Genomic DNA, 23,552 nt, shown 5'->3' on the forward strand with positions numbered 1-23,552 from the left:
TTATAGATTACAACACTGATTAACGCTTGCCTCACCCTCCCTCCCTTCCGACGGTGTATGTCCTCTGTAGTACCAATGTGTGCTTCGTCTGTTCTGGGCTGCTGTAGAAACATTGCAGTGTAACAGATTGACCCTGCGCAAGAGGACCTGCTTCCCTCTGCAGATAAAAGAGGCTCATTCTAAGGTAACGAAAACACATTATATTCCCTTTCTGCCAACAGATCCCCCTAAATCCTACACACTGGACATTTTAAGAATGATACTTCTTTATATTGCTGGCAAATAAACATTTACAACAAGATATGGAGAATACCAGATTATATTTTTTTGTGCAAATGTGTGCATGCGTTCTTCCTTAATGCTGAGAATAGATATTTTATATCCAGTAAACCTAGAAAGCAATCATCTGGACAAAACCCTAATGAAAACAAACTGCTGGATATACATGATGAGATTTACTTTTTTGAATTGCCAGCCAACCACAAATAGCTTTTTGGCTTCCACTATAGCACTGTTAAGGGTGGAGGTAAGACTCCCAACTGTTAATTCTGCCATGACTCATCATCAATCCTGGAGTTGCAGAGAGTTCATTGAGTGTCCAACAGGGAAAGATTTTATGCCTGATTATATCCCCAGAAAAGTTGAAAGCAATTGACAAATTCAATTTTCAGATTTGTTGTGTGGTGGAAAAGTTGTCCTGCAAAATGTCCAAAAACATGAAAAATCATCTGCGGCCAGGGAATACTCACTGAATTTCATATGAATCATTTTAGATGTTTAATTTCATTGGAGCACAGTGCTGGAATGATGGCTGGACAGACAGATCCATGTTATAATCCTCAGGTCCTGCTTACACTGTGCCAACTTCAATCCTGTCATTCTCTGCACAAGTGATGTGCTGCACCTCAGTGAAAATAAATGGGAGGCAGTAGCTCCACCTTGGCAGCTGTTTTCCGGTGTGGCTTTATGGTAAGAGTGTGAAACAGCAGTAAAATAAACCACATCCACAGACATGCCCACAGCAAATGACACGTGCCCAAAAGTATTATTTGAAAGTCAATTTTTCAACAAACAGAGGAACTGATGCATGAACAGAGACAGACACAGACATGAAGAATCCCCCCACATGACAGAGAAGAAATTTCATTAATAAATTGATTTCAAAATGCAAAATGTTGGTTATTACAGCTGGAAAGAAACAGGCAGTATGAACATTTCTTTTTCTCTGACCCTAAACTTGTTCTCTGCTTTAAATGCATCTTTTTCTCTGTTTAATTAATCACGTTCCTCCCCTAAAACATTCTCATTAACACCTTCCCACCCACAGCAAGAGGTGCCTTACCATGTGGATGCTGCAGTGTTATTATTCACCACAAGAGGGATGAGAGGGGTGAATTGAGAAACAGATTTGCTACACGATGCTATGTGGATGATTTTTTTCCAGTGAATTTCTGTGTAGGCAGAGTTTGTTCTGTTATGTGTCCTTACAAGCTCGTGTTCCACTTAATTGTGTGGGTCTGTCTGTGTGTGAATGTGCCTTTGTTTACTTCAGTCAGTGACTGCATCTGAGTTTTACGTAGATCATCTGGTTGTGTGTGTGTGTGTGAGAGTGTGTGTGAGTGTTTTGGGAAAGCCCTGTGTAAATTGTTTAAAATAGGCAGCATGGAGTCTGGCCTGGACTGGTCATTTCTCTTCTCCGTCATCTAAACTGTGGATCAGACTGTCTCTCTCCCACTTCCTCCTGTCTTCTCTTCCCTCCTCACTCCTCCTACGGATCTCTCTGTTTGTACCACACTTACTCCTGCTTCATTCGCTGCTATCGATACCGATATGATATTATTGGAGACAAGCATATCAGAATTTATGCAAACTCCTTCTGTGTCTTGTGTCGCCACAAAATGGTTTGCTTAACACGCACTATTCTCTGTTACTTACATGATGTAACAGTTTTTAAGGCTAGATAAAAAGTGTTAATTGCATGAATGCTCTGAACTAAGCAAGTGATTGATGTGTGCATACACACAAATGAAACAAGGACAATTGCATTGCAAAAATTCTAAGAGCATCTGTTCTGTCAGATACATGTGAGACAGAGGATGGATAGACACATCATCAGTTTAACCTTGCCTGCCCTTTCACCTCTTCTCAGTCTTCCCTTCTCATCACCTTCAGTCTTTGCCGTCTTCTTTCTTTCCTCCTTCTCCATCACCACCGTCTTATCTGTGGTTGCCATCAGTTTTTTCTCCCTGTTTCCATTTGGTCTTTCTTTAAAATGTTTTTGTAAAAATGTCTCACAAAGACAGCTGCAGACACGACGAGATAACACTTATTCACAGTGAATTAGCCGATTGTCCCTTCTCCAAACAAAAGGTTTATCTGAATGGACTCTCCAACCTTCCTGCCAGCTTGCAGACCAGAGATTTATTCTGCCATGAAAAATCACTTCCTGTTTTGTCGTGACAATCTCCTTTGGTTCAGTACATCTTTGGAGGACACAGGAAGTTGGATGGCTGGATCTTTCATGTGTCGAAATTTTATGTATGTTCCACCAGAAGGCCTATGATTCCTGGATGTCTTGGCATGTTCACAGCTTTTAATGTCTTGTTGACTTTAGAGATTTTGCTGGAGACAGGAATACTGATTCTGTCCATTGAAATCATCCGCTTTAACCTTTTTGGCACACATGCAGTTGGACATTTGACCAAGGGGACATATTTGTCAGTCGGCAAACCATGCTGGGAACCACGGAAAGTGTCTATATTGACATTGTGACGAAGATGTGACATCCCCCTCACTCAGCGACAGCACAGGGGAACTTCCTGTGTGGCCCCACTGGCTCTGATTGGCCCATTAAGGGAGCAACAGGAAGTAGGGAGACATATATCAGTCAACTGAAGGCTAGCACTCTAAAGCTGTGGAACAATAAACATAGCAGAGTGTGCATTTCACACACACACACACACACACACACAGAACATTCTTTCCTATAAAAACATTTGGTCACTGTTGCTATGACTGCTGCTTAATTCATGTCAGCCATGACACATAGTGGCTCTGACCACTCTTACAGTAGCATTAAACATACACACATAACATACTTGTATATTGCAATACTTCATGTATCGTCTGTTTTATGTCATGGTACACATTTAAACTTTCAGTTCCACAACTGAGTTGTATACCCATTTTTTCTACTTATATAACAAGTGTCAAGCTTATATAACAACGACCTTAAGCATTTTTATGAAATAAACACTGTCTTAAAATGTCTATAAATGCAGGTTACAGCAGTGGAGGAGTCCTTGAAGGGGATCCAGGGCATTCCCATGTCACCCAGGTCTCGCACTTGATCATAGCTAAAATATATTTCTTTCTTAAGTGCTGTTCATACTAACTCTAACCCCTAAACATAACTCAGTGTACAGAGTAAATTCAAAAACACCAGTCGAAATGAGAAAACTCATACCTTTTAGGACACGCAAGTTACTATTTGTATTTGTGAAAACAGGTGGTGAAGATAGTCAAAGTCAAGATAATTTTCCTGTTTGCTTTTGTAATATGCTAAAGTGCACTACTACCCTGTGTTCTACAAAAGAACTAAAGGTATTACCATGCTAGCAATGTTTTCTTCCAGATGAGATTTACTTTCATCATGCACTCTAAGCACCAGGTACATAACAGTGTGTTAACAGGTTACTTTAATGTCTTCCATTTGGCAAAAAATGTGTTTTAATCTGTGTTAGAACTCATAAAAGTGTAGAAATATAATTCTGGCAAAACTTTATTTGACTTGCTTCACTGATGAAAAACAAATTTAAGGAACTTTAAAAGGTTATCTTGGTTAAAACATTTGTTTTGTCTGTTATTAAGTCATAAACACGTGTGAAAAAAAACTTTTTAGACCAGACTTGCCTCTCAGGGCTTCTGTTTCTCTCACAACTGAAAAGCAAGCAGGAGCAGACACAACACCTCAACACCAAGATAACTGCTGGAAGTTAATTACTGAGAATTTTCTCAGGTCTAAACCAGCACTGTGCAAAAATGTGTTCTTACAACATGTATACATGCACTTTCTTTCTAAGAAAAGAAAAAGCCTCAGGAGCTATTACTGATAATTTTGATGTCATAGAAACAAAAATACTGCCAGATGAAAGAAAGGAGCAACAACAACAAGGCTGAACAAGATCAAGTATGGCAATTAAAAAACACTCCAGGCCTGTCGATAAAATAAAGAATCACCAAACACTATTGACGTTTAACTTATATGTTTATTTTTGTCGTGTTTTTATTGTTGACTCTGGATGAACATTCATTGATATTGGCCCGTACAGTATAGATAGTATGGGAATCACATTTATGGCTGTGACACACTTTCTTTCTACATACTACTGGTACATGGTATGTTAAATTTGAGACTTGGCAAAAAAAAAAAAAAAAAAAAAAAAAAAAAAATTAAAGCAATGTTTCACTTTGGAAAACGGTAAAGTAGAATGTTCCCAGTAATGTATATTACCAAAGAATGTATACACTTTGGGATGAATAATTACTGGTATTAAAAAGACATTTCTAAAGTGCAACACACACCAGCTGCATCACATTAAGTCATTTTAAGACTATTGAAGCTTATAACAAACATGAGATGCGCCTGTCAGTCAGAATAAGGAGCAGTCATGGCACGATATCTGAGATGGGCTGACCTGGGGAGTTGATGTGATAAAACCGTGACTGTTTGAGAAAGTTCATGCACATTAACCTTGGAAAAAGTACAGTGTCATGCATGAGAGTGGGTTGACACATGTCAAGACTACTGGAGTTTGACCAAACAAAGGAAGGATTGGATGCTGGTGTGTGTGGCCCATATATATTTTTTAAAAGGTTATATTTAAATCTCAGTTATTGTCCACCACATCTTTTGGTCAAGTCATATTATATATGTCTCATCTTATGAGTTTGTACCAATTTAACATTTTTTGAGGCTGTGTTGTTTCTTTAATATTCAAAAAAACCTCCTATTAAAGTGAAATATTGCTCTAACACTGATATTAATTTTTATACTACTTCAAGGCAAATGCAAAACGACAGCTATCAACATACACATTTAAAGAGTAGGTTAACACCACCTGAAAATCTTGTGTTTCTGAACCTCCAGTGGCGTAACTTCTTAACTTACTGCTGTGATGCATGAGTGTACTCCATGACACTGTAACATCACTGCTGGGTGTGGAGAAGTGACAACCAGCATTTGCAGTGATGCTGGGTGCAGCAACTGCTTTTTTTGCCTGGTGTTAATTTACTCTTTAAAGAGGAGAACTGGAAGGCACTGCACACATAGATATTGAGTTCTGGGTCACAAACAAGTTAATAACTGTGTCTACAGGAAATTCATTAGTTAGGATCACAATACAAAAAAAGCTCAAAACCATAAACAAAATCCTACAGTACATCTGGACAGAGTATAACACAGTTAAATTTACAAACACAAAATCACTTTCCCTTTGGTGGTTAACTTTGAATAATATATTTTATATACATATACTTACAAAGGTGCACAAAGAGTGACACACTGGTAAACAAAGACAAACAAAAGCAGAAGTTTAGTTGGTTTGCTGTGTAACCTGAATCAATGCTTTGTTAGTTACAGTGAACATCAGATATGGAGAGCTGGGTCCCAAGTCATAGAGTCAGTGGAACAATGAGTGGTACTGCTGCTGCTGCTAACAATACTGAAAGATGGACAAACTCAAAGGCAAAAGTTAAGGAATTTAAGTTAAAAGGTCTACAAAAATATCTAAGATTGTTGCCTTAGAGTTTTCTCAAATTGTTTTTATTTTTACAGTGTTCAAAGGGCCCAAAATAGCATGGAAAATCTCTCCATGCCCCACTTAGGAAGAAAGAAAGAAAGAAAGAAAGAAAGAAAGAAAGAAAGAAAGAAAGAAAGAAAGAAAATTCCAAACTTTGTCATCTTTTTTTTTTTTTAAAAAAGAACATCTTAGGCAACTTTGACAAGCAAAAATACCAGCCGACTTCATTCTAGCACTGCAGCTTAATTCCCTGTCAAACACTTTACTTCCTGGAAAACATCTGACTGTTTTTCTGGCTGTAATTCTCGCTTTTCTGTCAGCTGTTAGGAGCTTTGTCTATGAATGCTGGCCAAAAATTGTTTTGATTCAAGTCAGGACAAAACGTTCAGCTGGCAGTTTTTAACAATGCACGTCATAGTATCACTAGGCCTGCCTCTCAGCCAGCTTAAATCCTCAGGTTAATAGCAGAAGTCAGGGAGTGCACTTGTAGAAATAATATAACACAATTCAACACTACATTGGCTCACATCTGTCTCACCTCTAATGAAATAATTTGATTAAGCAAAACACCTTGAAGGCTACTAGACCTTTGAGTATTATGATAGGAGTTAAGTGTAATACATCAATGTTGCCAGTACGTCTTAAATGAGAAATTATTACCAAAAATGCTTAGTGCTGTAGTACGGTAAATACTCAAGTTTTGTTTTTTTGGTAAACATAAAAGTTCTTATAACTTTGCGATATGCCTGTCATCAAGTCTAAACTGTAGTATGTGCCAACTTCAAGGCCCAGTGTGTAGGATTTAATGACATTTAGTGGCCTCACCATCCTTTCCGCACAAGGGGAAACACCTACAGTTGCTGCTAAAAACATGAGAGGCCCTCTCTTGAGTCAGTGTTCGGTTTGTCCATTCTCGAATACTGTCAAAATATAGCAGTATAACATGTTGGATTCCATGCAAGAGGACCTGTGCCTTCTATAAATATGAGGGGCTCTTTCTAAAGAAATAAAAATATTATTCTTATTTTCAGTCGATTATACACCAATGAACACATCATAAATATTATATTCCCATAGCGCCCTCTAAATCCCACACACTGGTGCTTTAATTCACTGGGAAGTTATAAACACATGATGAGGGAGTGTCTCTCAGTTGAAGATTCCTGGGGTTGGGTATCCAAAATTTTGTCAGAATTTATAGTTAGGCCATACCACTCATTCCAACTTTGCTGGTTGTCAATGATGATTCTCAATCAGAATGAAATGAAAGACAGCACAAGTTGTTGCTGGGAGGTCTTCCAGCTGCTAAAAAAATTTTTGTCCAAAGATGGCTGCCACCTCACTATTTTAGTGCCAGGAAATCGCTGACATATTTTAATGACACTGTGTTATTTCAGCTCTCTACTCAAGTAATGGAGGCAAACTCCTCCACTTGGCGAGATATTGACGCAGCAGTGCAAATAAAGAATAAGCTCCATGGGTCATGAATGGAGGAACACTATACATTATACCTTACTCAAATGAATGGTCAGGTCATTCAGTTTCTGGTTAAAAAAAAAGAAAACAAAAAGGAAAGATGCTTTCCTTGGAGTGCTTGTAAAACCATGCAGACTTGTTAGACTTGCTTCAGACATTGACATCCTCATCTTGATGCAGTATTAACTTTGGTGATCACCTAAGTTTTCATGTAGCACCATCTTCAGGTCAAGATTTGGATTTAAGTTGTTATATCTGCTAGGCTATTGTATCTTTATTCATTGAAAAATGTGGTTTGTAATCTATAAATTCAGGCTGCCATTCGTTAACTTCAGTTTTACCTTCATGTTCATGCAGAAAGGATGGAATGAGCAACCTTGTTACCTGTCACAATATCACAAGGATATATCATCCATTTCTGACAGTTCTAATTTTATAGTATTTATAGTAATTTTCAGTTTCAGATCCTACTCGCACCACCAGAGGACAAGTTAACTTTAACACTGACTGTGCCTTCACACTTCCTCAGTCAGCCTCATGGATGTGGAGACACTTGATAAATCCACAAGAGGCAGATGCTTCAACACATTTCTTGTAATGATTTGGAGTCTGTTAATGCTCACCAGATATGACCTTGTCTCCACATAACACTTATGCACAGAGTCTGCTCTAAAGCTACAAACATCCTCCTCCCCTTTTTGGTAATATCCTTGGAACAACTTGTCTCTAATTCCTTGGAGGGAAACAACTCAGGATTTCTGTAGTTCCTGGACCCTTGACATATTTAAGTTGGATGACAGAAAGAAAGTTGTGGGATGCATTCACAAACATTTTTTTAGAAGGAGAGTAGGATCAGTAGAATAATGAATCCCCACAGTATTCAGGTTGTAAGATTGTTAAAAGATAAATGATGAATCTACTAGGGAGATCAATAGAGGCTCTGGTTACTTAAACAATAATGGGCTGAACTATGTTGCTGCATTTTTGTTAAGTCCCTAAACAAGTCAGTATAGTTATTTATCTTATAAACATTGGCAAGATGTCCCAAAATGTTTCACTTTAAGGATTATATTTTGAAAAAGTTAACCCCGGAAACAGGTTTAAACACAGATTGAAGATAATTTGTATTAGTTAACATAACTTGTATTTGCTTCCAAACATTAACAAAGAAGAAAGGATAGTGTTCTAAATCTGGATTCATGTCCAAAATGTTGAAACTAATAAGAATGAGTCTGTTTGTAAGATGTAAAATCTTATGAGAGCATTTTTAAGAATGGGGAACAAGAGGAAAAAGTCTGAAGTCCAGGACTATGGGATACAAAGTTTAGAGAAAGAAGATGTTATACTGGCATTACCTTCATTTCACAGATTACTTTTAAATAGTTCATATCTGTGTTGTCCATAACAACACATTTCAGACAAACAGAAAATAATAAACAGCTAAACAAAAATACTAACAGCCTATCGAAGTCCTCATAGATTGGACTCCTCTACTGTTCTTCCACCACACATAGACAGAGTCTTGTCGTCTTTCGTCATAGTCATCATCCTCTTCTTCACTGTGATCTCATTCAGCTTATCAACTCTACTCCATCTGCCTAATTTTAAACCTGAAATTCATCCCGTTGCTCTTTAGTTCATGTCATGTTTGCAGTCCCTCTTGACCTTCCCATGATGGCATTTACCTTCTTTCTGCCAGTCTCTCCAAATGAGATTAACCCCTACACGAAGTTGGATTAATCTCTGAAATCACTGGCTCTCCTTTATACCACTGAGTGTTCGTTGTGGTGGTGGTGGTGCATACCGCCACTCAGCACTGTGTGGTTGATGGACGACGCCGACCGGTCCGATACATCTGTGGTCGCCCCGTTGACATTCTCCTGCCGCTGACAGCACAGGATCTGCCTGAAGGTGGCACTCATCTCCTTGTCTCGATAGGAGTAGATGATGGGGTTCATGGCCGAGTTGAACTCGGCAAGAAGGAGGAAGAACTTTTCGTAGGTGAGGACGTTGCAGCTGGCACAGAATACATCGAGAAGGAGGATGACAAGGCCAGGGGTCCAGCAGATAATGAATGCACCTAAGGAGAAAAAAGCAGGGAAAAATAAATTAAAACTGGTGCTGGGAAAAAACTGGAACGAAAAAGTCTTGTGGTGTGTCACTCTTAATGGGAGAACAGCCATAAAGGTTGAGTAAATGCTTTTGTTTATCATTTTTCGCCAGTCCCATTTAATAGTTATGAAGTTGTTCTGGGACCATAGTTTCTTTTACTTACACTTTTAGTTTAGTTTCCTTTAGTACACAGATGCCACTATTATCTCTGATCTCTGAAAATGTATTTTGTGATTTGATTTTCAGCAACATAAGTTCCACATGTACACTTTGAACAGTGACAGGCACATGCATAAAAATATCACAGAAACTTAGGTTTTGGTCTTGGACGGAAAGAGTTAATACAAAGTTGAATGTAGATACAGAGACAAAACAACACATGCTCATCCTGGTTTTCAGACACCTCCCTCAACACACAGTATGATATTATATATCATGAAACACTTCCACTTTTCATATGATAAAACAACTGAATAAAATGGAAAATGTTTCACAGGGAATGTTGGAAATATATCATTGTTTAAATATACTAGCGCCAAGAAAAAGCAGCTCCTCTGCCTCTGTGATGTTTTGTTGCTTTGGCTTTGTGCAGGAGTTACTATTATTATGAGTACATGCTTACCTGTTTCTAATTCCTGGTTTCCTCTGTCTTTACATGAGCCAGATGGAACACTTGGGCTCAACCTTATACATAGTTTACTTCTGCAAATAAACGCCTTGAAATGTTACTACTATCAGTCACTATCGAGCCTCATCATATGATTTATGGGAAACTACTGTTTGTTTCGGGTGCAGTGTAAAGCTCCCATCATACAGTACATTAACTGTGTGTGACCTTACCATATTTGACATGATGCCCAGTATTTTGTTGAATAACTCCATAGTAAACCTGGGATATTTTTTTTTTTCAAGGTAGAGCTTTTAGGGCTCCATGTAATTTCTATTTTTAAGGTTTTGGCATTGTAGTATTAAGCCCTGCACTTTCCGTTTAAATTTTGATGACTCAGGACTCATTTGAAAACTGATGACTGGTTTTGGTCTTAAATTATGATGACTCTCTAAAATGATTTACTGAAGCAAAATGATTCACTTCTGTTCTGAGTGTCAATTTAAAATCTGGGGCGTCCCACGTGTGACATGATAAGGTACGATAAGGTACAGACATTCTGCCACTTCCACCTTTGGCCTTAAGGAAGTATTGTGGTAATGAGGCGGCCTGTGTTTGAATGTTTTTCTTCTCCCTCCACTGAACAACAAAAAAAAAACAAAGAAGCAACAACAATACAAAACATTAAAATGAAATGGCTCTGAGATTTTGTCACAGACAGTGTATCCTACACCTCACCCATGATGATGATTTGACATACAGGTGAAGCCACACTCTGGAAGCCAAAGTTGGTTGTTTATGATCTGTCTTGAAACCCACAAAAATCACTTTACAACCACATCAACATCACTTAGCACCATTATCAGTCTACAGAACAAAAACTCCCATGTGACTGTATAACTGCATCTGAACCACATTTTGAGCATAAAGTACTTTTGTTGTAAATAGTTTGTGATTGTAGGTTCATTATACACAAAATGAAAAATACCACTAAAACGCTTCAAAGTCAAAAGCATACCGACATGTACTAATGAACATATAGATACAAAACATTTAAATTGATTGCCAGTAAATCACATCATTCCATTATCTGCAGTCTGCATGGCCTTTCACCACACAGCGTAGTGTCTTATTCTTCAAAACAACCATGTTTTTTCCTAGTTTTAATATAATAAATTCTGCCAGGAGTTGGTATGAAAAGACATCATCTTTTAAAAATGCTAGCACCAAGAAAAAGCTAAATATTACTGCTGAAATTGCTCAAGTGCATTCATGTTCATCCTGCATTATCCCTCCCTTAATGTGAAACATCTACAGAAACATAAACCACTGACCTCTAGCTCATTTTTGCAACCATATCTCCAATATTCTGTCATCAAATGTATAACCTTCAAACCTCATTTGGGTGAGTATCATGCATCATCACTTGTGTGTGTTAGTGCAGCAGAGGGGGAAGGGGGTGTCACTGACTCATTACTTGAGAAAGTCAAGTTCAAGTACTATGAATTCACTCAACAGATGCTATTTGTCGCAACTATAAGACCACTGCAGGACATTACACTCTTGAGACTGTTAAAAAAAAGCTATTGATGAGAAATTAGGCAACCAGAGACAGACAGAGAGGGAGGGAGGGAGACAGAGAGAGAATATTGACAGGCAGGCCTGTTATCTGTTAGTGTTTTGCAGGCAGCAGCTGCAGCGAAGGCTTGACCTCACTTCCCAGCTATGCAGGCAGTTTGATAAATTTGAAGCCCAGCAGAGAAACTATCTAAACTATTTGTCTCTCACTGAAACATACTCTGAACAGGACAAGACTCAGCACAAAAAGAAACAGCGCAGAAGCATTAAGAACAACGACTCAGTCCAACATTCGGATTGTAGTTCATGGTCATGTTCACTGCCTTTAGCAACACTGTCTCATTTTGTCTTATTACTAATGAAAGCATAACACAGTCATGAAATCGACTCTATATTCTTGTAAGGCAGAAAAATATAATACGTGACATTAAAGGTCACAAATACTCTATACACTCCTTGAATTTTTGTTCTTCTTTTTCACACAACATACTGCCTCTTTAGAACTGATTCTTTTCTCTTTTAAATGGGGGCTAAAATTATATTTATATGATGTGTGTCCTAATTTCCCCCCTGAATGAGGAAGAAAGCGGTCCTTGTGTGAAGCTATGACTGGGGAGGTTTTACCCTTAGATTCTTTCATTTCCTCCCTGAAGCTAGGGGTATATAGTTGTTTGCCTTATACTCTTCATCTTAAGATTTCTTCTTGACACTGCCCCCAAAAATGTGTCGGCATTACCCCTGCCTCATACACCAGCATCACATTAGCTAGAAGGTAAAGCAGAACTTTTTGTTTACAGCAGAAACAAAAAGGGTTTTTTTCGGCAGACCAAAGTAAATCCTTTTGCCTCGTAACAACTTGCAAAGCCACATGGAGGGAAAAGAGACCGGAGAAATGGAAAGTCAGTGGAGGAGAGTAAGTAAACATGACTCTGACGCAGGCCTGGAAAATCTGGAAATACATGGAAAACTACACTGACTCTTTCCAGGTCTTGATAGAGTTAGTAAGTACACAGAAGTAAGGGACATGTTTGGGTGTTATTATATCCTGCTCATGGCAACAGATACAATGCAACACTTGAAGGATCCTCTTCAGCTATGCTGTGATTTCACCTTGTTGAAAGGTCAATCCATTGGATAATATTTCAGCAAATCAGAACAACCACTAACCCAAAGAATAACAAAGTCATTTAAGACCTTTATGAGAATGAATGTCAAAGGGAGAGGTTCACAAAAGTGTCTCAATGTCAAAATCTTCTTTGAGACCTTTGGGAGACAGGATGTTAAGCAAATAAATCCAGGAACTCTCAAAACATACAGTTTGGACACAGTGTGTATGGAAGTTCATTTACCCTAGAAAAAAAACAAAAAACAAAAAACTAATGAAATGACAAACATAAAAATTACTGCTGATAAGTCAAAAATACTTTTCTGAAATACTAAGTCAAAATGCTGACTAATATTTTAACATAATGTTTCAAGAGTGTGATTTGGTATCTTATTTAGTCTCATAATCATAATCAGTGAATTTTTTCTTTACTTGTATCATTATTTAGATATTTTAACTCATGTTTCTTAAATCAAAAGTAAGATTTTTGATTTAGTATCTGATGGAAATGGGCTTTCATAAGAGAGAGAGAGAGAGACAACAGGGCCTGTGGGAATAAAAATAAGGAAATAATGGAGACCAGACAATGACAATGAACTCCACACCCCGGCAAGCACACACTCACACACACAGACACCGATAAACACTCACATGCGCAGACACAAACACATGCAAACACTCACTCGCGTAATTATACATGGCACAAAAACAGAAGGTGGAGCGCTCAAACACACAAGCGATCAACCATTTGGACGGGGCTGAGAACACTTCCAAAAAAATTGTCCATTCCAGCATGCAGAACCTCACAATCAACATTATAATCATTATTAACCAGACACAGACAGTTTCACTTTCAGCGCTAAAGCTCTTTGCTTCATACTCCATCATTGGAGGATGTTTTTTTTTTTGTTTTTTTTTTGTCCCTGTACACGACCTCCTCCTTCAAATTAGGAAAGGATCTCTTTCCTAATCTAACTTAGTGTTTGTACAGAAAGGCTTTGCTCTAATGGCTAACGTGTCGTGTTTCTTCCAGGAAGAGGATGTTGATCAAGCTTTTCATTGTTACTGACACATTGTCTTCAGCAGCTTCTGCAATTGCACTTAGTCCCAAGTATTGTGATGCAGAAATAAATTAATGTGAGGATAAAAGGATCAAACTGTTGTTGCATGTTCAGTTCTTTAACGATATACAGAAATTTTCTTTAAAAAAAAACAAAACAAAACAATGTATAGACTCTTACTACAAATATAATCCTCCTTGATCATCATTTATGACCCATTAGAAGTGTGTGACAATGGCTTTCTCGCTTACTGCATCTTTGAATGCTGTGTTTATAAACAGAAACCAACAAATTCAGTATACCATACCTTTAACTAGAAATGAGGTGTTTTTTGATTGCCTATATTTTATGCTGGCATCAGTCATTTGATGATGCTTTGGAAAAATAACTCGCAGACATTTGAAATATGCTCAGTTTACATAAGCTGTGGTACACTTGCATGAAGATTCTCCTTTCTGGTGATTCAGATAAGCTTCTGATTTGTGAGAGTAAGTTGCTGAAATGAAATTGAATGATAGAGCTCATGTAGAGTACATTGGGGTTTGTGAGGAGGGAGGAGCCCTTTTTCATTGAGGTTGGGGGGGTTGTGCATTGGTGTCAAAATCTCCAGTGAAGACACTAGTTTCATGGGGCCAAAGGGAGAAAAACAGAGAGACAACAATAAGTCATCTGAGACGAGACAAGAGGAGAGTCGAGCTAAGTCAAATAAGTGAGGAAGCAGAAATAAAGAATAAAGAAGCAAGGTTTTGAGGAATGTAATTTTTTATGTTTTTTTTTATTATTTTGCATTTCTTTTGTGTTCATCTTATATCTACACTGCTGAGTTTAGAACAATGACATGAGTGAAAAATATTTTCTCTGCTTATCAGTTAGCTTTTTCTTTTTCCAAGCCAAATGCATCATGTGACTTTTCTTTTGCAAAGTAAGTTAAAAAAACTGAATGCCAGAGGCAAGTTTAGCTTACTTAGTAAAGTAAAAAACACAACAGTGAACTGCTGTAAAATGGTTTTATTTGTGAGTGCTAACTGATGCATGCGATTGTTTCCTATTTTCTGTCTACTTATTGCCAATATAAGTAAGCCAGTATAGTTCAAACTTGCTCCTTGGTCTTTGGCATGTTATACCTGAACCTAAACTAGCTATATGTAAATATCAACAGTGCCAAATAGTGTTCTGTAGAAGTGGACTATGTAGAGTAACAATGGCACAACATCTGAAAATATTCTGAATGTTCCAAAAGCCATCTTTGGTTCGACGGCGTGTTCAGCACTTTTCAGTATCCTCTTGAAGCACTTTTTCTTTCTCTTTTGCTTTCTTTTTTAGTATTATTATTATTATTTTATTTTATTTGGTTTGTTTGCATTTACAGTTCTCGTATTTGGTTGTGTTGTGTACATTAGAAGCGCAAATGCCGTGTTTGAGTGTTTTAAGGTATCTCGGATTTTCATGCCTTACTATCATTTCTCACATCTTCATGTCGGCTTAGGTTTCCACTAATGTGTAATTCTTTTCAGGCCTTTAGAAATGATCCATATCTGTCTCTCGCATCCACCCTTCTCCTGTATCTCTCAATCTTCCCCTCCAAACCATCATCTATTGCTATGATCATTATCTCATCGAGATAAGTCAGTGCACAAAAACCATTATATGTCGGAAATGACCTGGTGAGGGATATCTTTTTCACGTTCCCTCATTACCACATCAGTGCTTCAATGCACACACACTTTCTCTCTCACGCACAGGAGATTAGATAAAATTCCACATTCAGTAGCTGAGTGTTTACAATAATAGATAAAGAGGCTTGTGGTGTACACAGTGATGGAGTCTGGTCATGGTGTCACAGTGATCTAATGGTAAGAACAACGTGCTTTTGACTTGAAGTACAGTGAGGTCTTTGACATGGTAATAATGAAACTTTTCTGCTCTGCTTGCTTAAACAGACTGCAATACAGAGAGTTGTTGCTCAGCAGCTGTAATTTCTGTTTTTTAAGACCTTACTTGTCTCTTTTTTCTTTTTTTCTGTATCTTATTGTTTTGGAGTAGAAAGACAAAAGTCCACAGTAAAAACAATGCGCACTGGTACCTTAATGTTCTGTTATGGTTTAGTTCAAATCTAGATTGTTATCCACAGCCATGCCACTCACCACCAAATTCTGAATCCAATTTTCTAAAATTGCATCCAATTGCACCAAAGTGGCACTTTGGTCCTTGAACTTTTAGGTAAATAAATATTTTTTTTCTTTTTTGACTCGACTTTGTTATTGTGTCTTTAGTCTCTCTTTCAAACTTCATCAACCAACTGAATGATGTGACTGAGTGCCACCCGGCTGTAATGATGACATAACGTAACTGCTGATCGGCACTGGAGCCGATAACTACCCAAGACTACTGCTGAGTCATTTGACCTGAGAATGAATGCCAATTGTAAAAGTAGGACATTAGTGAGTGTTATTGGGGTTTTCTTGTCCATTGTGAAAGGGATTTAAGATATGTACAGAGCAAGAGAGTAGAGAGTTGGGTAACATTTTTGTGCAAAGCACTACATGCAATGACTAATTGCATTAGCAATATTGCAATAATGAATGATTTTAAACTAATTAAATTAAATTACACACAATCAATATCAAACAAATACAGCAAAAAACTAATAAATAAGTGCCAAATAAGAAAAAAATAGAACACTAATCAAAAATCAGAGCATTATTCTGAGCTATAAGACATTTCAACATTTCTGTGCTACAGTTTCATGTTAATTATGGGTCAGGATATTTCCAATACACACACACACAGAGAGAGAGAGAGAAATAAATTCCTTTCCTAACAGGCAGAGTTGATCTGGATAATACTCAGTTATACTTGAGAGCCATTAGCTGGCAATGCATGCTTACAAATCCAGGCTTATTTGAAAAGCTGAAAAGCCCGAAGAACAAATAACTCTGTAGGTGCACACTCCCAATTTCATGATACTGTGGATGTTTGAACAGAGTAATAAGTGGGCCAGAAACTGTTTGCTCAAACACGATTCATCAACACAGATGCTGTCGTTGTCAGTGATTAGAAAAGCTGCACAGCAACCCGTAATTTCTTGCATTGTGGGCTTCACGCACACACACACATTCAAACAAAACAGGTGACACTGTGAGCTGCACACCAGTTATTTTTCCATGCTGACACTGGATGGTTGTAATTAGCTCCGATTGGTTCTGCTCTCAGTCACGTTCTTTGCAGCAGCAGAAACACACTTCAGACAGTTCCTGAGTTGAACATTGATTAGTTATACATGGCGATTCTGAAACAAGTGTCAGTTAGTGATATGGCATCTGCGTGCATGTGTTTGAGCGATGGTATGTCTTGGCGCTCCACAATGTCTGACGATGCAACCGCATACATCACCATGTGGTCTTTAAGATAATCAAATCATTCACAGAGGGCCAATGCGTGAGCCAACACCTGACACACAGACACACACAGTGAACAAGAGTCATGGTCAACTCATTGAAGAGAGATGTAGAGAATCTCTGTTGGTGTCATTCAAACAGTTGGAGGAGGTCTGCTGGTACCATCCACTACTTTGACAAATTTGTTGACTTTTACGGACTAAATGAACTGAACCAAACCAAACTGCTCGGTGGAAACATGGCTTAAATTGCAAGAAGTTGTATCACGCAAATTAGTTGTAGCCTGGTTCAGGACAACTCAGTCTATATTACTCAGGCTATATGCTCCGACTGCCTGCTTTGGATGGGACAGTTTAGACAGCATCTGAGCTTTGTCTTTTTAACTGGAAATAGGAAATCTAGCAAGGCTGATATTGAATTTTTGAGTCCAATTTGGACATTTTAGAGTATGAAAAATTATAAAATACGTAAGAGTCGTAATCAAGATAGACAAGATACTGAGCAGGACATATTACTTAGTTTGTCAAAATTTTGTTCTTGCTATGTCCTTGTTACTAAATGAGTACATCAGGGTTTATGTGAATGGAGGAAATCTCATGTCCCACTGTTCTATATTAAGCCGAAGAGCTTTTGTGAGTTGTGGGTCTACATGTGTATATGTACTGAACACACTTATGCATTCTCATCCTGTCCTTTCTAGAAGAAATGACCCATGGTTGGTTTTGCAGCATCCTGAGAAGGACAAATGGAGAGGACAGCAGGCAACAGGGGACCAGTTATTATCATCATCTGTTCGCCATCTGCTGACCAGATAATAACAACTGCTCAGATGGGAGAAGCTGGGCAGGGAGTGTGAACTGGAGTTCACTTTCTTGTCAGCTCATTCTCTTCTTCCCATAAGAAGTCAAGGAGAATCCAAACCCAGAATCCAACTGCCACTTTGACCCTGCTTGAGACTGAATGATTTTTGACCTTATTTGTTTTGTCCTGACAAAACAAATTAGATGAAAAGGGATTTTTAAAAATGAAATAGGAGATACAATGCTTTGAAATAGGAGATACAATGCCTGTGGAAATAGGAGATAAAATTGAATATTGCAATTGCAATTAAGGCATTGCAATTGAATATCTACAGGAAAAAGCAACAACCTCTTTGTGTTTTATATCCTCCTCTGTGCTTAAAAACAACCTCATTCATAAACAACAGTGGATTCCAGACTTAGCCGAAACACATCACTCTTTTGCTGAAATGATTTACTTTCCTTGATTTTCCCTGAGAATTACAATTACACTACAAAACAGAACATTCAGTACAATGTTCACAGTTCTTCATACATTTACTCTTTTGCTTTTACATTAATCACAATGTTCCCCAGTTTTCTTGAATGTTACCCATTCAAACAAAACTGGTATGCTGTAGTAAAAGTACATCAGTTTTTTGTTATCAATTAAATGTTGAACTTTCCTTTATTCACAGTAGTCAGCTAAACCCTGTTGGCAGTGCAGCCAGAGAGAAGCCGTAGTTTAGTCGCTCAGTGTAGGTGATTTCATTTCAGTGCCAGGATTTAGGAGAGCAGTTTATGTTTATATAAAAGAAAAACTTTCAATGTCCAAATCAACTTCCAGATAAAGTAAAGCTTTTGGAAACTATAACCACAGACCATCACGTCATCCATGGCAGAACCTCATATTGAGAAACTCTTGAGATAGGGCGTGATATAGCTTGTTTAATTTCCTAGGAATCATCTGCTGTTTCAGGATGACGTCACTTCTCAGCATTTGTTTCTATTTATTAACAGTTTTTTTAGGGACGGCAGCATGTGTTATTGAATGAATGAGAGTTTTCTCTGTGGTTGTATATGAAACAGCGTCTAAAAGGAATTGGGAACAGCTGCAGCTGTACAAGGACATCAAACTAATCTGTTATACAATTGAAAAAGTTGTGCTTTCCTGTTCTGGCCATAGCTTTAACTTTCATCTTCTTCCCAGAATGATATGTATATGCAAACAAGTCCAAAGTGCCATAAACTTAACTTCACAGTAGTTTCAAATAGATAATTATTTACATTTACTCTATACTAGTAGCCTACAAAGAAACGTCCAATATACAGATACAAGTTCAGACATTCTAATCAGGAAGGAAAAAAAGGTGTCTGAATATGTCTACACCTAATAGCCATAAGACACATGGAATGTCTGCAGACAAAACTCAGAACTGCTTACTTCTTTTCTGCAATACTGCTGAACTACGAGGCAAGTTAAATAAGTAGAAACTAACAAAGCAACTCCAAGCCGCAGAAATTCTATGTTCCCCAATTTTATACATAGTGTAGACCGCAAAGCACATTCTGCTGTCCACTGCTTTGAATTAAGTTCGGAATAAAGACAGCAGAGACAACAGGATGAGATAACACAGCACATAGGAGACAAATCACATGGAATCCTTTGGTATGTTTTGTCTAGGACCAACACATCCTGCTTCCAGGCAGTAAAAGTCCTTTTCCCACAATTCAGTCTCTAACTTAGGTTACACACAACTGAGTTAGTCTGCTACTGTGCTATAGCCAGTCCGTGTAAAAAAAGAGCAGTGCTTGTATTTTATTACACACCACTGAAAAGGCCTGGAGGCTCTCAAAGTGAGAAACATAGCTGCATGCTTAGACATAAAACTGTCAGACACAAAGCGTTTCCTCTTCTACATGTATCTTCAAGACATAATGCACAAAATGAAAGGCAATGTGACTGGCACAGCGCACTACAGTGATGTTTTGAGATGATGAATTTGAGGCCTACAGTCATGCTCGGCGGACAGTGTGGTTGGACTCAAGCACGACCTCACAGACAGACCCAACAACAGATTAATTGTTCTGCTGATGATGACTTCAAATGTCACACTCACTGTTAAAGAGATGTTTTGTATAGGCAGAAGATGGAGCTTGCTAGAGAGAGAAATACAATAAAAATTCAGTAGACAGATAACGGGACAAAGACAAAGATGGAAGATATCAAGGGAGCATATCTATGCCAGCAGGAAAGGGACAGAGAAGGAACATTATATCTCTTCCTTACCCAACACAATCACCACTGTTTTCAGCAGAGACATCATGGTATCTCGGTTGCGTCGGGGTCCAGAGCTGTGCCGCGACATCCTCATGGTCCTCTGGCGTACATATACAAAGATGTGGGCATATAGTGTCACCATTACAACAAAAGTCACAAGGTTAAACACTGCCCAGAAGACCAAGTAGGAGTTGCTGTAAAGCGGCGCCATGTTGGAGCAGGACTTAATGCTACAGATACAGTTCCAGCCCACGCTGGGGATGGCCCCCATGACTATGGACATAGTCCAGATTATGACAATCACCACCACTACACGTCGGTTGCTCATGCGTGTGTGTAGCTGCATACGGAACACAGTTATGTGGCGCTCGATGGCAATGGCCAGCAAGTTAGCCACAGACGCCGTCAAGCTGGTATCAATCAAACCTTGGCGCAGCAGCCAGGTGGAAACAGTAAGACGCCTCGTGTTTGGTCCCGTGTTGAACATCAAGTAGAAGTAGGCCAGTCCAGCAAAGAAGTCAGCAGCTGCCAGATTGGCCATCAGGTAGTAGATGGGAAAGTGAAATCTCCTGTTGACATAGATGGCGATCATCACCAGAAGGTTGGCAAGCATGATGAAAATACACACGGTGATGCCGAGGCCCATCACCAGCCTGCTGACAGTGTTCCAGTCAGTAGCAAGGTGCTTGCCACTGCGGTTGTAGAAGAAAGCGATGGTCTCATTGTAGTAGCACTGTTCCTCCTCCATGGCGGTAGTGGTGCTTTCTGAAAGAATAAAATATAATAAATGTTTTTAAAAAATTAGGTACTTTGGTACTTTAGGTAAGTATTTGATAGAACAAAGTGATGCTGTCAGCAGAGCAGTGTTGTCCCTGTAATGCTGGAGAGTTTATTTAAAAGCATCCTTTATACACATGCATTGATCTATAACACTGCTTATGATTTCATAACAAATCTTTCAGGTAAAATCATAATAATACTACCATGGAAAAATTGCAGATTGCATCTGGTTGTTTTCCTCTACTTGGCAGTTGAACTATTCTGTATTGGCCAAACTAGTGCTGTTTGAAGATGAAAAAGTTAGATTAAACTGAGGTATGGAAATTCTCTGGAATGAATGACCAGCTGGCTCAGTCAAAGATTTTCACATGCAGGAATTCTAATCTGATAGCATTATTGTCTAAATGAACCGTAAATGAACCGAAATAAATTGGCTAGATTACCTTTTCTTCGGAATTTTATAAGTATTGTTAGTTAGAACCTGGATGGTCTGGCCCTATATATTATATTATTCTAAGATTGTTTTTAATAAAGTAACAACATTTGTGCATCTGGACTACAAGGACAACCCTGAAAGTTCCATAATTTGTATTATTTGTCTGTTTTAACAACATGAATCAACAATGACAACCACAAATTGGTAAATATGTGTATTAATGTATAAGTGTATTTTAGCTAACACTTCAATTTCAAATTTCACTTCAAATTTGAACTATATATTTATATGGATTTAGCACACCAAAACAAAATCGGTCTCCAGAAAACAGACAGAAGTTTCTGTTAATTTGTCCTGGCACATAACCTATTTTTTGTTGGTGTTTGAGAATAAGTTAATCTGTACTTTCTGGGAACATGTATGTATTCCTCTTTCATAACATTCAACACAAAGCATTACTTTAGGAAATGTGGACTTAAGCCCGTTCTTAAAACATGGAGGGGGGGAGAGAAATCCCCTTTAGATTTAGACTCAACATGATTAGTAATCACTTGTGCATGTGTTGTGTTTGTGTGTGTGTGTTGCCTTGAGTATTTCACATACAGAAAACAGCCTTCATTAAAATGAAACAGCAGGTTTATGAGCTCAACAGGTCGAAAAATGATTGCTGGAAACAAAACCTGCATTGTCTACAAGTCACAGTTTACAACAACACAACACAAGGTGTGTGTGTGTGTCCATGTGCCTGTATGCTTGTCTGTTATGTATGTATCTATGGTATTTATGTCCTTGCATGCATGTATCTAAGTGTGCTGTGTGAATGAACCCCAGTGTGATACGAAACTGAAACACTTTTTTTCCATCATCTGGTGGAGTTTTACAAGGGGGAAAAAGCACATCAGAGGAAACTGAAAAACGTAATGATGCAGCAACATGACACACACACACACACACAAGCAGCGCTCACAGGAACGTGTGTGCTTGTATGTGTGTGTGTGTAATAAGCTCCAGTCCCACACAGATGCTATTTAGTGTCTCTCTTATACCCCAGACCGGAAACTGGACCTCAGGGCTACAGTAAAGTGTGTGTGTGCTTGTGTATGTTGGGGGGGGTGTTGCAACTACAGAAACATGAGGGGACAAGAAAATGAGTATATGGGTTTTGCATCAAAGGCCAGTGTTTGTGTGGAAATCCCTCTTTCTTGATTTACCGTCCAATAAGATGGTTCAAATCCTCTAAGCCCTCTGTTCTCTCTGCAGTGACACAGCAAAACTGCCAAAACTGTAAACATGGAGATTTTTTTCCCCTCTTCTTGGATTAATGTGCAATGCTGGAAAAACTATCACAACCTTCACCTCTCAAAAATTCACATGAAAAATAAAGGATACTCCTGGGAAATGAGACAGTGTCAAGTTATGGAAGCTGAAATCTGCTAAAAATATTTTTTGACTCGTGCACCTTAACTGCAAAGGAGCACTAAAGCTCATTGGTAACAACATACTGTTTTGACAGCCACGACATACACAACATGTTACATAATATAGATGGTTGGTTTAGCCAGTAGCAAAAACCCATAATTTAGTTCCTGACTGTGCTTTTGTTCCACAGAACCCCATACTATAAATTCCACATTCAGTCCATTTTCAAATCATATAGCAAGCCAAAAGCAATACTGCCCATCAACCATACAGTAGACGGGCTCAGAATGTTGGCAGTGTACAACGACTGAGCCAAAGCGGGTGTGTGTTAGGCATGGCAGTGCACCAGTAACAGTATAAATTAAGTCCTAATCAATTAAATAAACTGTTTTCTGGAATCTGTTTGTATCTTCAATTTCCTGAGGCGGGCCGATAAGGGGCTCCATCTGCAGCCATATTTGCTTGGAGTGGTTGTAAAATGTTATTTCATTCACTGAAATAACAACAGTACATTGTGTTAACTGTATTGAATTATTGCTAATACAGTACTGCCTCAGACAGGCCGGATGTATCTGCTTAATTTCTGCTCGATCACTTCTGAGGAGACATGGCAAAAAATAAACACTGGCCACCAATCATTATAATAGGATCACATTTTTTTCATTACATGATTTACTGTAGGTTTATATTTGATTAATGATGTTTCAGAATTCTATGTC

The 23,552-nt window shown here is 38.3% G+C and overlaps 1 protein-coding gene across 1 annotated transcript in view; it reads right to left on the minus strand.

The window, feature by feature from the left end:
* Positions 1-4,248: 4,248 nt before the first annotated feature.
* lpar1 (lysophosphatidic acid receptor 1) overlaps positions 4,249-23,552 on the minus strand; it is a 31,938-nt gene continuing 12,634 nt past the window's right edge. Inside the window, exons 2-3 of the mRNA XM_046375228.1 lie at positions 20,208-20,963; positions 4,249-9,357 (exon numbers count right to left, since the gene is read on the minus strand). Coding sequence (XP_046231184.1) covers positions 9,041-9,357; positions 20,208-20,946 — 1,056 coding nt within the window. The 5' untranslated portion in view covers positions 20,947-20,963 and the 3' untranslated portion in view covers positions 4,249-9,040. The remainder of the gene's footprint in view (positions 9,358-20,207; positions 20,964-23,552) is intronic.

This window comes from Scatophagus argus, chromosome 20 (genome assembly GCF_020382885.2).
Source record: "Scatophagus argus isolate fScaArg1 chromosome 20, fScaArg1.pri, whole genome shotgun sequence".
NCBI classification, from domain to species: Eukaryota; Metazoa; Chordata; class Actinopteri; family Scatophagidae; genus Scatophagus; species Scatophagus argus.